At 39.2% G+C, this 14,299-nt stretch overlaps 1 protein-coding gene across 2 annotated transcripts; it reads left to right on the top strand.

Moving 5' to 3' along the window:
- Positions 1 to 300: 300 nt before the first annotated feature.
- Positions 301 to 12,551, top strand: b4galt7 (xylosylprotein beta 1,4-galactosyltransferase, polypeptide 7 (galactosyltransferase I)). 2 transcript variants are annotated; one of them, XM_079672437.1, is made up of 7 exons: positions 301 to 827; positions 2,175 to 2,210; positions 3,496 to 3,828; positions 4,422 to 4,647; positions 6,661 to 6,744; positions 8,034 to 8,138; positions 9,393 to 12,551. In XM_079672437.1, exons 1-7 carry the CDS (start codon positions 775 to 777, stop codon positions 9,546 to 9,548), a joined length of 993 nt encoding a protein of 330 aa, XP_079528563.1. In that variant the 5' UTR covers positions 301 to 774; the 3' UTR covers positions 9,549 to 12,551. The 2 variants fall into 2 exon arrangements, with proteins under 2 accessions (XP_079528563.1, XP_079528564.1); XM_079672438.1 differs by lacking the exon at positions 2,175 to 2,210.
- The last annotated feature ends 1,748 nt before the right edge of the window (positions 12,552 to 14,299 follow it).

Below are 14,299 nucleotides of genomic sequence, written 5' to 3'. Positions count from 1 at the left end.
CACACACACACACACTCTCATTGCATTTTAATACTCAACATATGAATATTCATATTTGTTATGGAAAATTAGCATATTTCCTCAATAACTTCCAGATCAAGTGACCTAATGACTCAAAATCAGTGATGGATAAAATAACTACACTGGCTGCATACTAATACTGTGTAAGAGGTCCAGGTCATGATGTATACTATGAGCTAAATACAGTTTCTAAGTACATTACTTGAGTAAAAGTATTCAATAGTGATGTATGTTTAAAAAAAACTGGTAGGAACCTTTACTTTTCACTGCCGCTGTTGCCACACGGACTCAAATGCTACACGGACATCACTACAATCGGCTTTCTGTTTGATATGTTTCCACCGTGAAATTACCGTTAGATATTATCTCTACCGGTTCTGTGTGCGTGTCATTACATGCACTTCTTAAATCAATCGTTAACTGACACTCGGTAGCGGACAAAGCGGACCAAAAATCGGGGAGACATTGGAACCCGGAGCTTTGGAGCGTGAGAACCGCTACATGCTACGTGTACAGTAATAACAACCTGGAGGCCGGAGCACTGGTTTTAAAAAACATGGATTATTTTCATATTTTGACATAAATAAGCAGATGATTTCCAGCTGTAACGTGGCGGGGGGGTTTGGGTGGAGTTAGCAGAAAGTTAGAATGGAAGACAATGTGAAAAAAGATGAAGCATTAATGTGAAAAACTATTTTTCCCTTTTTGATTTTGAAGAGTTTTTTTAATCTCGACGGAAATCTGGGTTTTAAAATGATGTACTCATCCAAAAGAAAGCCTGTCCTCTACTTCAAAGAGGAGAGAAGGTAAGAAGGATATTGTTTTTATTATCAATATTATCAATTATTTGATTTTACATTTATTCATTTTTGTTTTTGTTTTTAATTATATATATTATTTACATGTTATTATTTTCTGTTGTATTTTTTACTACACAGTTATATATATATATTACATTGTTTAAGGTGATATTAATATCAGCCATAGTTGCTACACCATTCTCTATTTTTTTTAATACAATTTTTACATATTATATTTATTAATTATTTTTTTGTTATTTTAATATTTATTATTCATTTTCTTGTAATTTTTTGTTGTATTTTTATAATGATATTTAGCTTTCTTTTGCTAAATATTTGTATATAATATATATTCTTATTTTTTTAAGGTGATATTAATGACACTCATAGCTGCTTCACAATGGTTACTTCTTCGTGTCAGTGCATTTATTTATTATTATAAATTTAGTTTTGTTCTGTTGATTTTAGGCTAATTCACCAATAGCTTCTACACACCATATCCACATTAATATGTTTAAATATATTTGTATTTATTTTAATATTCAGTATCTGCAAACTAACTTAAGAATTAAGCAAATATAATGCTGTAGATGAACCTTTTCGAATAGTTCTTAGGCGCTTTCACACCGGAGTACTTTTCCCAGGAATAGTTCTGATAGTTCCTGGTATTTTGCGTTCACACCATAAATATCTTGGACTAGAACTTTTTTTCGGAAACCTTATCCCCCCTTTCCAGTCCCTGCTAGAGAGGTGGTACTTTCCTTGGGAGGAAAAGGTTCCAATTTCGAATTGGCTGGGCGAATTGCAAACCACGGCCCGTAAAACTCAGAAAAGTTTTTGTGAAGCCGCCATTTTATGTGCTCGTATTAGCATTATTAGCATTAGCCCAGCGCACCAACAGAGAGGGACTAACTTATGAAAACACAAAATAAAACGTGGGAGCTGTGGAGTGATGAGGAGGTGTCGGTGCTTCTGGCGATTTACCCGGGAATTCGGATGGCGATTTACTGCCACCCGAATTCCCAGAGTCCAGGGGTCTCCGGGACTTCGGGTAGCAGTATACGCCGTGAAGTTGTTTGCGGCCTGCCAGTAAACCCAAAGCAGAATAAGAATGAGTGACGTCAGCGGCTTCATTAGCGTAATCTTCCCTCAGGGACTTATTCCGGTGTGAACGCGATCTGCTCTTTAGTTCTGGAACTGAAGAGTTCCGGGGAATTAAGTTCCGGGAACTCTTCCTGTATCTTCCTGTGAAAGCGGCTCTTCAGTACAAAAAAAAGCGTTAAAGAGAAGAAAGGAAGTATTAAGCTATTAAGCATTAAAAAAACAATTTATTTGGCCTTTTTTTTTTTTAAGAAATGAGATCTCTAAAGTTGCTCATCAACCAGATAAGTGAGTAGAGACTGTGGATCATTATTGCATGGCCTTGATAAAATCCCTACAAATATTTTTTTTATAGATTTCTGTGTTGCGTCTACATTTTTATAGAAGTCTAAAGACACTTAAGCTGCTAAATACTCCGCTATGTTCCCTAACTAGTCTCTGATTTTTTTAAATGTATTTTATCGTAATAATATTTCTCAGAATAGCTCAATGTGTTGGTGAGAGCCTGAAGACTCAATCTTTTAGCACAAGTAGAAACATAACTTCCAGCTACGAGATGCTGAGAGGTTAAGTGTTGGATTTCATATCGTTTTATGACACTGATGATTATCTAAAAGCATAATATTGCAACTCTTAATTATTAAGAAAATTCTAAATTCAAATTTGAATGTGGGAAAAACGATAAAATATCATAAATAAATGAAATATATAAATAAAATAAAAATAACAATAAACAATCGATTTAATCAGAGTTCATTGATGTGGCTATAAAGGAATCATGTGAATGTTATTTTCTGCATTTTATATTTATTGAAATATTTGTAGATTTGATGATAAAGGCTTTTTAAAATGTAGGTTAGGGTACCTCGAAAGTGTGGGAACATTTTAATTTTACTCCTAAAAAGCTCCACTTTGAATTTGAAAAGTGACAATGCATAAAGAATATTAACCTTAATTAAAACAAGATGTTTATTTACAAGGTTTTGAAAAATAAATTCTCTCCGTAGTCCCTTCACAGGTGTGTGGAAACATTTGAATATATGATGCTGCAAAATAATAAAAGCTATAGGAAACAATCAAGAATTTAAAAAGTATCTTTCTCTCACCGGTGCATGTCAGTGTGTAAACATTTGATTAAATGTAGGCTGTATTTAAAAAAAAAAAAAAAATCAAAGTACTCTGGAGTGTTGTTAATATTTGTAAAAAACGTTTCTCTGCATATTAAATAATTTCCTTTGATAATTTTTTTAATTAAATGTATTTAAACAAACATGAGTTTAAAGAACGTTTCTGAATGCATGTCAGTATGTGTTTATTTTGTTGAGTTTCTTTGTTTTTCTGCATTGATTGAGTTTTTTGCATTTATTTAACAAAAATCTGAACTAGCCGCTGCCTCCTTTTTATGAACGTCAGAAAATATTTTTTTGCATTTATTTCACAACGATTAGATTAAATGTAGTCTATATTAAAAAAATATATAATAATAATCAAAATGCTCTGGAGTGTTGTTAATATTTCTAAAAAACTCTTTTCTGCATACTAAATAATTCTCTTTCCTCCCCGTCTGCTGCAGGTTCCTCTCCGGTAAATGTACGGTATACAAGCTGTTCGGGCTGTGCATGGTGCTGCTGCTCGTCTCCCTGCTCTGGCTCCAGCTCAGCTGTTCGGGGGAAATGTCCTCCCCGCTGCACGAGGAGCGCCGCCCCCCCCCACAGCCCCCCTGCCCCCCCACCAACAGGCAGGCGGAGGACGACCCCTCGTGGGGTCCTCACAAGCTGGCCCTCATCGTGCCCTTCAGGGAGCGCTTCGACGAGCTGCTGGTGTTCGTGCCCTTCATGCACGACTTCCTGAACAAGAAGAAGATCCGCCATAAGATCCTCATCATCAACCAGGTGGACCACTACAGGTGAGGGGAATGATTCACAAGGTATGTCACTGAGGGAATATAGAAGTTATGTTTGTAAAATAACTGATTTATTAAATGTAAAATGTACTTCGATCTCAGAGAATATAAATAATCATCAGTCATTCAGTTGTTATAACAACACAGCGGAGGGGACGCTTTAGTTTTACAGGAAATGATTCATAAAATGATATCTCATAAATCTACCAATTTAACCGCGGTCGACACTGGAGTAGTTTAGGGGGAAGTGTCCTGCCCAAAGACACAAAGGCATGTGCACCACTTTAATCTCAGAGAATATCCAAAGAAATGTGTACAAATCTAAAATCCCAGTGGTGTATTATCCGTTCGTCCAAAAAGAATTACCTCAGTTTTGTCTTTGTTAAATTGACGAAAGTTCTGACACATTAAAAGCAAGAGAGCAAAATAAAAATAAAAGAAGCTAATATACAGCAACTCTGGCTTTGAAATACATGAGTAGAAGTTACAGTGCAGTGTGAGATATGAGTAGTTTCATTATAAGCAGCGGTAAAAAGAAAAGTCTTCAGCCTGGATTTGAAAAGAGAGTTGCATTAGACGTTGTGTTCTTGCTCCAGGTTTAACCGAGCGTCCCTGATCAACGTGGGCTTCCTGGAGAGCGGCAACGACACAGATTACCTGGCGATGCACGACGTGGACCTGCTGCCGCTCAACGAGGCTCTGGATTACGGGTTCCCCTCCGAGGGGCCGTTCCACGTGGCGTCGCCCGAGCTGCACCCCCTGTATCACTACAAAACCTACGTGGGGGGGATCCTCATGCTCACCAAGAAACATTACCACATGGTACTGAACACACACAGGGATATACAGTTTACTTTGAAGTCACTTAAAGGTCCCCCATTATACTGTTTCTCATCAATATATTACAGGTCTCAGATATATACAGAGCCTGTCTCTGATTGGCTGAAACACCAAACGGATCATTGCAGCATTACCCATAATCCCCTCTGTTTCAGCCCTGTTTCAAAAGTGCTGATTCTCTGTCTGTTACTTTAGATCAACATGTGTCCCCTCTTCTCCATGTCTCTTCTACATCAACATGTGTCCCCTCTTCTCCATGTCTCTTCTACATCAACATGTGTCCCCTCTTCTCCATGTCTCTTCTACATCAACATGTGTCCCCTCTTCTCCATGTCTCTTCTACATCAACATGTGTCCCCTCTTCTCCATGTCTCTTCTACATCAACACGTGTCCCCTCTTCTTCATGTCTCTTCTACATCAACATGTGTCCCCTTTTCTCCATGTCTCTTCTACATCAACATGTGTCCCCTCTTCTCCATGTCTCTTCTACATCAACATGTGTCACCTCTTCTCCATGTCTCTTCTACATCAACATGTGTCCCCTCTTCTCCATGTCTCTTCTACATCAACATGTGTCCCCTCTTCTCCATGTCTCTTCTACATCAACATGTGTCCCCTCTTCTTCATGTCTCTTCTACATCAACATGTGTCCCCTCTTCTCCATGTCTCTTCTACATCAACATGTGTCCCCTCTTCTCCATGTCTCTTCTACATCAACACGTGTCCCCTCTTCTTCATGTCTCTTCTACATCAACATGTGTCCCCTTTTCTCCATGTCTCTTCTACATCAACATGTGTCCCCTCTTCTCCATGTCTCTTCTACATCAACATGTGTCACCTCTTCTCCATGTCTCTTCTACATCAACATGTGTCCCCTCTTCTCCATGTCTCTTCTACATCAACATGTGTCCCCTCTTCTCCATGTCTATTCTACATCAACATGTGTCCCCTCTGTGTAAAGACACTCTGAAAGTTTCAGGAACAAAGATTCTCTCTCTTTTTGTCCTGATCCATTTCTATAAAAACCTCTCTGAAAATGAGCTGATCAGATTTTGGGCGAGACATGTTCTGTATATATCTGAGATCTATAATATATGGTTGAAAAAGAGTAAAATAGGGGACCTTTAACTTAAATCCAACAGCTAAAGAAATACATATATTATAATTGTTTAATAATATAAATAAATAGGATAATATGTACCTAATAATTCAAAATAAAATATTGATTATTCCCCAAACATTTTTACAAATCGGACAGAAAACAAATCACAGACATGAATGTGAATATATATATATCTATTAAGGCTTTTACTTTGATATATTTAGCATATTAATGATACTGCACAAATACAATAATTGATTTGCACATTAAAAAAATCTGACAGAAACAAAATTACAGTAATATAAAAATATAATGATTTGCTTAAAGGTGGGGTAGGTAAGAATGGAGAAACTAGAAATTGAAAGTTCGCAGCCAAAAAAAATCTGCCCCTTCCTTCAGACTTCCTGACAGAGCCCCTCCTCCAACACACATGGACGCGCACATGACCAATGAGGGCACGAGATAAGTTTGTGCACAGATGGAAGGCTGACAGGCAGGTAGGCCATCCAGTTATTTTAGCCGGGCCGGCTCAGATGATTGGTCGTGCTTTTTACAGCGCTAGGGCTTCCATAGACGACATTTTTTAATGTATTCATTGCTATCGGGATGTTAAGAGCATTCCATGGAATATAACAAAAAGTGTTTCTGAAGTGAATGACCTACCCCACCTTTAAGGTTTTTGAGATTGAGCAATTGTGAGCATTAATCCGTTAACGTCGACTTCCCTAAAAGACAAGGCGAAAGGGGAAGACAGTTTGAGCAACCGGCTCTTTTTCTGCTGAATCACAATCTCAGTTCAGTTTGAATCCATTTTTCTCATCAGCACAAAGACTACCTTGTTATCTCTGATCAAGAAATAAAATAACATTTCATTTTGTTTTCTTGTTTCCAGTGTAACGGGATGTCGAACAGGTTCTGGGGTTGGGGACGAGAAGACGACGAGTTCTACAGAAGACTGAGGAAAGCCGAGTTACAGGTAGAAAATCAACATGTGGGTTTTATTTCATTCAGGAGAGACTTAGTTCGTAGTTGATAACATATTTGCCGTATGAACAATCATTTTTTTGAGATTAGACCCCATCATACTGTGATGAGTTAAGAGGCCGACTAGAAAAGAGAAACCCCCCGGGGTCTAGACTGGTGGTGAAGAACTAAAGGGAAATACAAATCCGGAGTGATGAGGGTTCTTCTGGGCTGGCCTGCCTTGGATCTGATGAGACTGGAGGATGGAGGAGGGTTGCATCGATTCTCCTGAACGACGCTGGCAGGGGGGAGAAAGAGCAGATTCAAACGTTTGCCGGGTGTGCTGTGATTGGCTGTGGGGATGAGACGCAACCGATTGGTTTAGCTGGGGGTATCTTGCGCCCTTGCTTATTGCAAGAAAGGGCGAGTGAGTGAGAGAGAATTGGGAATGAGAGCTGGGGGTTGGAGCTTAGACCTTCCCACTTTTAATTTTAAGGACCACCCTACCGAGGTTACACTTCAAGGTCGATGAGGGAGGGGTACATGTTGTTGGAATTGTCTTGACTATCATAACGAATTGGAGCTTAAAAGAAATGAATTTGAAAATGTACATGGCACTAAGGACACCCTGTAGGCCAGTGTACACAGACTGGTCGTCGTGCGAAACCAATACAGAGATCATTGACAAGACCAAAACACCAAAAGTACAGCAGACAAAAAAACAAGAAGAAAACTTGCATATTCATAAATAATAACAATTAAGGGGAGAAAAGAATAAACAACTGAATCAAGAGAACATGGTGAGTTTAGGGGACTTGATCATATTGTATGAAGTGTATACTAGCAGGGCATTACAGGCCTCCATCTCTTTTGAAAATGTCGGTTTCTGAAGCCGTATGTTGTTTCCTCCATTTCGTATAACTCCCAAAACTTCTGGATCCAATCGTTATACGTTGGAGGTTCAGGTTTCCACCCTCTAAACGTGATGCGCTTCAGGGCTGCCGCTAAAAGGATTTGTAGCAAATATGCTTTCCCTCTGCCAGCAACCCCTTCAGGGAGTGCTCCAAGGAGAGCGACTGAGCACACTCGTATTGGTTTGGTTTTTTTGGTAAGGATTTTGTTCTGACATTGCGACGTAACATTTGAGGAGAATTGGTCAGATGATATATTAAAGCTAAAAACAGCTGACAGCTATTTTTTGTTTACAACAACATTTTTGTGTCAGTTTTTATGATATAAACTTCATTTTGTGGTTTAAGGTGCATTTTGTGTTCGTTTAAAATATTTGAGTTGTTTTTTCAGCTCTTCAGGCCGAGCGGCATCACGACGGGATATAAAACATTTCTCCACATCCACGACTCGGCCTGGAGGAAAAGAGACCAGAAGAGAGTCGCCTCTCAGAAACAGGTACGAGAAACGTATAAATGTGTCTCTCAAAATAATAATAATAATAATAATAAATGTTATTTTTAAAACATCTTTCAGTGCTACAAGAGGCCTGATGGAAAGGCTTTTTTTTAAAGAAAGGTTTTTAGTCTGAAATGTCATCTTTTAGTGGCATTAAAAACATCTATTTAAGTTTGTTACAAAATCTTATAACACTGTGAAATCCCGCTCATCTTGTTATCTGTTGATTTCAAACATTTTTTTATTTTAAACAGTAAAACTAAATCAGGAAAGCTGCTCAAAACTCACCAGAAATAATAAAAACAAACGTTTTAATAAATAAATCTGTTGGCTGTAACTCAGAGATGGACTCCGCTGCATCATTCTCTGTGTTATAAGAAAAATGTAATATTATATATCTTGTAAAGCATTGAATTCAGCGATACTGTTTGAAATACAATACTAACATGGTTTTAACCCCCCCCCCCCCCCCAGAAAAATAGGGAGAACAAAAGTCAAAATCTGTGAAATAAATGATAAGAGAAGAAAGGATAAATACAATTGTAAAAATAATAGTCAAATTACGAAATCTCTTCAAAAATACATTTCAAAAAGCATTTCAATTCAATATAATTAGCATTTTTCAGAAATGTTTTAAAACATAATGATCCCCCCCTCAAAAGTAAACTCTCCTGAAGTGGCCTTGAAAAAAGTCTTAAATCTCTATTACCTTACGCTTTGAGAGCCTCCAATTAAACATTTGTATTAAGCTGCTATTAAACTTTTAAAACAATAAATAATTAGTTTTATTTTTTTTATTAAATAAAATATGTTGGCTGTGACTAACGTGGTAAAATAAATATTAGAAAATATAATATTATATATCGTTAAAAAGCATTGAATTCATTGGTCAAAAAAAAATCTGAATATTCCTTAATCTGTTTCATAAATCAATCTTTAAGTTATAACTTATTGAATAAAGAAAATGTTAAATAAAAGAATATTCATAATCACACCTGTGTGAAACAATATATTATAAACTTTTATTTATATAAAAGTTTAAGAAAAACATTAAATAAAGTCTAAATAAAATGTGAAGCTCTAAATTCTCTGAAATAAAATATCCATAGCCATACTACATAAACATATATATATACAAAATGAAACATTTCTAATAAAATAAACAAAAATACTCAAATAAAAATAAAATGTAAATAAAATAAATGATCTTAACTCTTCCTCCCCCTCTTCCTCCCCCTCTTCCTCCCCCTGCAGGAGCAGTTCAAGGTGGATCCGGAGGGGGGTCTGTCGAACCTGCGGTACGAGGTGGAGTCGAGGCGGGACCTGAGCATCAGCGGCGCTCCATGCACCGTCATCAGCGTGCGCCTGCAGTGTGACACGGACCTGACGCCCTGGTGCCTCCTCACTTAGACCCCCACCGTCTAACGGTCAGATTTTAAAATCCCGCCATGACGCTCCGATCGTTTCTACGCCAGCGCTGGTCGTGGTTCCAGACTCTCTCCTTTGAAGCAAAGGAAACCACGACCTAGGAAACGAGAAACGTCTTTATTATTATCAGGTACATCTCAACGATAACACTTCTGATTTACAAGGAATACGAAAAACCTTCGGACGGTTTTCAAACTTTTAATTTATCGACTTTTAGCGGGAGAAACCTCAGTGCTCGGACACGGACTTCAGCACCAGACCACGGCTGTATTAGGTTATTGTTTTGGGGATCATTGTTACATTTCAAAACCAACATCTAAAGAGTTTCATGGTATCTGTTTGTGTGCCTGCTGGTGAAATGCAGAGGGAGGAAGCAGTAAGTATGTTTTTTGTTCTTGTCCACCTTAAACAAAACTCACCAAAGATATAAAAAGAAAATGTATGAAATCTGGATTTTGCATTTAAGCGAAAACCCCCCCAAATGTTGTTTTTTTTAGAATCAAATAAATGTTTCATCGTGTTTCACGACTGCAGAAGAAAAGGAACGAGCAAAAATGGTTGTTGCACAAAGCGGGAAAAGGAAACGTAGAAATATCACCAGGTACATCTGTACGGTGGCCCACAGGTGCAAACTAAGCCTCCAGGAAGTGCGCCGGACTCTGAGAAAAATATGCGTTGTGTCCAAACGGCGGTACTACAACTTCCGTTTCAGTCCGTGACGTCACCCGGCCCAGAAAGACTTTTCCCCATTGACCAACATGGGGAAAGAGACGTCTGTAAATCAGAGAATAATTTTTTTAACTAAATAAACTTCCCAGTAGGAACTATGTTATAGCCCTTATTAGAATCACTCGGTCCTTAAAGTTGTAAAATGCATTAATTGCCAAATCTACATTTTATTTTCTGTCTCCATTCATTCTAGTGAGCCGTGAGTGGGAGCTCAGGGGGCGGGGCTTAAGGGGTACATGCTCTGTGAGCGCACATACGGGTTCTTCTGCTCTGACAGCTAGGCATGATGGGTAATCTGTGACGTTTCGCTCTCTCAAAAGTTGGCCCATTTTGTCCTCATGCGCCAATGAGCAGCTCTCATAGGAAAGAACGAGACCCCGCCTCCCATCACGCTGTATCCAGTTCTTATTAAACATCCATGGTGCAAACGTGCTACAACGACACAAACGCTTCCATTAGGAGAAACGCGCTCTACTTAAAAAACTAATGTGGTTCACTGTTACGACCCGCCCTCTACTTAGTGGTAGTGGTAGTGGCTCGTGGGGAGACCCGCAACGTAAAATAACACGCAGCATTTAACGGCATTCATTTATTTAGAACAATGGGGCTGGAGGAAAGGAAAAGGAAGAAGGGAGCCTGGGCCAGCCACACCACGGGCCGTAGGACCCAGAGCTTCCTCCCTCCGCTACCCAGAGATCTAACAAATCCCTTCGGGTAAAATAAAGCCACGAAAACCTAGACTACCTGGTCCTCCAGAGTACATGAGACACACAGTAACACAAGGGATCTCCAGATCCTACACAGCAGGAAGAGGTAGTCCACGGACAAAGTCTTCCGGCATCGGGATAGGGGAAGAGACCTCTTCTCCTCCAGCTTCTCCTTTTTAAGTCCTCAGCTGAATGTAATTAGGACACCTGGGGGAGGCGGAGCCAGGGGCGGATCCGGTGTACCTGCGCAGCAGAGAGACAGAAAAACAACCAAAAGCACGTAACCTTCACACGCAAATGAAGAGACACTTCAAATAATATCAGAAGGAATCATGGAGCGTGGAGGTGTGTGGCGCAGTGGGTTGTTTGTTGATGTTCGGACCAGGTTCAAACCCCACTGCAGTCAGCATGTCCCTGAGACACTTCACCCCAAAGTGCTCCTGTGGGGATTGCCCACAGTATTGAGTATGTAAGTCACTTTGGATAAATGCGTCCAACAAGTGAAATGTGATGTAGCCGCCTTGTTAAAAGAAGCTAATTGAATCTACATGTTCGGTCGGTTTCCAACAACGGTAACAGTTGTCCAACTTTATCATCCCCGAACGCCAACAAGCGCTGTGTGCGCCACTTTTTAGTGTCCCCCGTTTGCAGCGCTTTTAGTAAGCGATGTTTCCTCAAGATGTCTCTTCATGTGTTTTGGCTTATTTGTGTTTTTATATCTGCATCGTTCCTGAAGCTGCAGCCTGTTTCTCTCATTGGAAATGTTCTGGGTCGTTGTAGCGCGCTTGCACCTGTGGGCCACCGTACGTCTCAACAATAACTGATTTAAAAGAGAGTGGATTAAAAAACCTCCGGATGCTTTTCAGACGGCGTTTAGCAGGACGTACCTCAGTGACACAGACCTTCGCAGCAGACCACGGCTGTATTCTTTTATTTTTGAACTGGGATTGTGCAAAGAGTTGTGATTGGTCTGCATCATACTGTAAGGTCAAAGGGCTTATTTAAGCTTTTGTAAAGTGAGTACTAACATCAACCGTGTCTCATGTTTATTTTCCTGCTTTTTTTTATTTTGGATTTAAGAGCAAGCGCATCTTTAAAACAACTCCAAAGAAAATATTGCAAAATGTATTAGATCTGAATTTATGTATTTATGTAGGTACATCTCAACATCTTATTATTATTATTATTATTGTGTTGGTTTATTATCTTTCCTTTACTGGGATTGTGCTGGGCAGTGATTTGAGATGCATCTGCCAAACATGCGTCTACTGTAACGTTAACATAACAACAAAGTGAACCCTTTAACGGTCAAAGGGTTTCCTTTTTTTATCCAAGATGGAGGCTCTTTTTGAAATGTACTAACTACAAAAGTATATCATTATGTTTGATTGTTCTGCTGTTGAAGTGAAGGTGAAGCAGTAAGTATTTTTATTTAGTTTGTCTATCTTTCAAATAATTCTCCAAAGAAAAATTATGTATTGTGTGATTTATTTATTTTTTTCCTACCTGTCAAACTCTTAAAAAGGCCCTATTGTGCTTTGAGGGGTTCTCCCTTCGCCTGTGGTGTGTTCTGTAGGTTTTAGAGCAAAGTTTCTCTCCCACACACTCTGCCTGAAACGCCTCCTTTGGACTCCTTTCTTTACTTCTGTAACATAGTGACATCCCTTTGTAACACTCATGCTCCTATTGGCTAGCGCTCCAACACATTGTACGTGATAGGCTACGGGGCGGGACATGTCTAAGCTGGATGACTAATCACAACAGAGCTGAGCAGCTAACCAATCAGAGCAGACTGGGCTCTGGTTTCAGACAGAGGACTCTTTAAAGTAGAGACACTACATACTGATATACACCTGAACATCAGCAGGAGAGGACTCTTTAAAGTAGAGACACTACATACTGATATACACCAGAACATCAGCAGGAGAGGACTCTTTAAAGTAGAGACACTACATACTGATATACACCTGAACATCAGCAGGAGAGGACTCTTTAAAGTAGAGACACTACATACTGATATACACCTGAACATCAGCAGGAGAGGACTCTTTAAAGTAGAGACACTACATACTGATATACACCTGAACATCAGCAGGAGAGGACTCTTTAAAGTAGAGACACTACATACTGATATACACCTGAACATCAGCAGGAGAGGACTCTTTAAAGTAGAGACACTACATACTGATATACACCTGAACATCAGCAGGAGATGACTCTTTAAAGTAGAGACACTACATACTGATATACACCAGAACATCAACAGGAGAGGACTCTTTAAAGTAGAGACACGACATACTGATATACACCTGAAGATCAGCAGGAGAGGACTCTTTAAAGTAGAGACACTGCATACTGATATACACCTGAACATCAGCAGGAGAGGACTCTTTAAAGTAGAGACACGACATACTGATATACACCTGAACATCAGCAGGAGAGGACTCTTTAAAGTAGAGACACTACATACTGATATACACCTGAACATCAGCAGGAGAGGACTCTTTAAAGTAGAGACACTACATACTGATATACACCAGAACATCAGCAGGAGAGGACTCTTTAAAGTAGAGACACTACATACTGATATACACCTGAACATCAGCAGGAGAGGACTCTTTAAAGTAGAGACACTACATACTGATATACACCTGAACATCAGCAGGAGAGGACTCTTTAAAGTAGAGACACTACATACTGATATACACCTGAACATCAGCAGGAGAGGACTCTTTAAAGTAGAGACACTACATACTGATATACACCTGAACATCAGCAGGAGAGGACTCTTTAAAGTAGAGACACTACATACTGATATACACCTGAACATCAGCAGGAGAGGACTCTTTAAAGTAGAGACACTACATACTGATATACACCTGAACATCAGCAGGAGAGGACTCTTTAAAGTAGAGACACTACATACTGATATGAACCTGAACATCAACAGGAGATGACTCTTTAAAGTAGAGACACTACATACTGATATACACCTGAACATCAGCAGGAGAGGACTCTTTAAAGTAGAGACACTACATACTGATATACACCAGAACATCAGCAGGAGAGGACTCTTTAAAGTAGAGACACTACATACTGATATACACCTGAACATCAGCAGGAGAGGACTCTTTAAAGTAGAGACACTACATACTGATATACACCTGAACATCAGCAGGAGAGGACTCTTTAAAGTAGAGACACTACATACTGATATACACCTGAACATCAGCAGGAGAGGACTCTTTAAAGTAGAGACACTACATACTGATATACACCTGAACATCAGCAGGAGAG

Source organism: Notothenia rossii, assembly GCF_949606895.1.
Source record: "Notothenia rossii genome assembly, chromosome: 3".
Classification (NCBI taxonomy): Eukaryota; Metazoa; Chordata; class Actinopteri; order Perciformes; family Nototheniidae; genus Notothenia; species Notothenia rossii.
This window is presented reverse-complemented; position numbering and strand designations above follow the sequence as displayed.

Excerpts from the sequence above, each read along its gene's own strand:
- b4galt7 (XM_079672437.1), top strand. The coding sequence starts at position 775 with ATGATGTACTCATCCAAAAGAAAGCCTGTCCTCTACTTCAAAGAGGAG. Across the intron at positions 828-2,174 it reads TACTTCAAAGAGGAGAGAAG|AAATGAGATCTCTAAAGTTG; the intron begins GTAAGAAGGATA and ends TTTTTTTTTAAG. Across the intron at positions 6,745-8,033 it reads TGAGGAAAGCCGAGTTACAG|CTCTTCAGGCCGAGCGGCAT; the intron begins GTAGAAAATCAA and ends TTGTTTTTTCAG.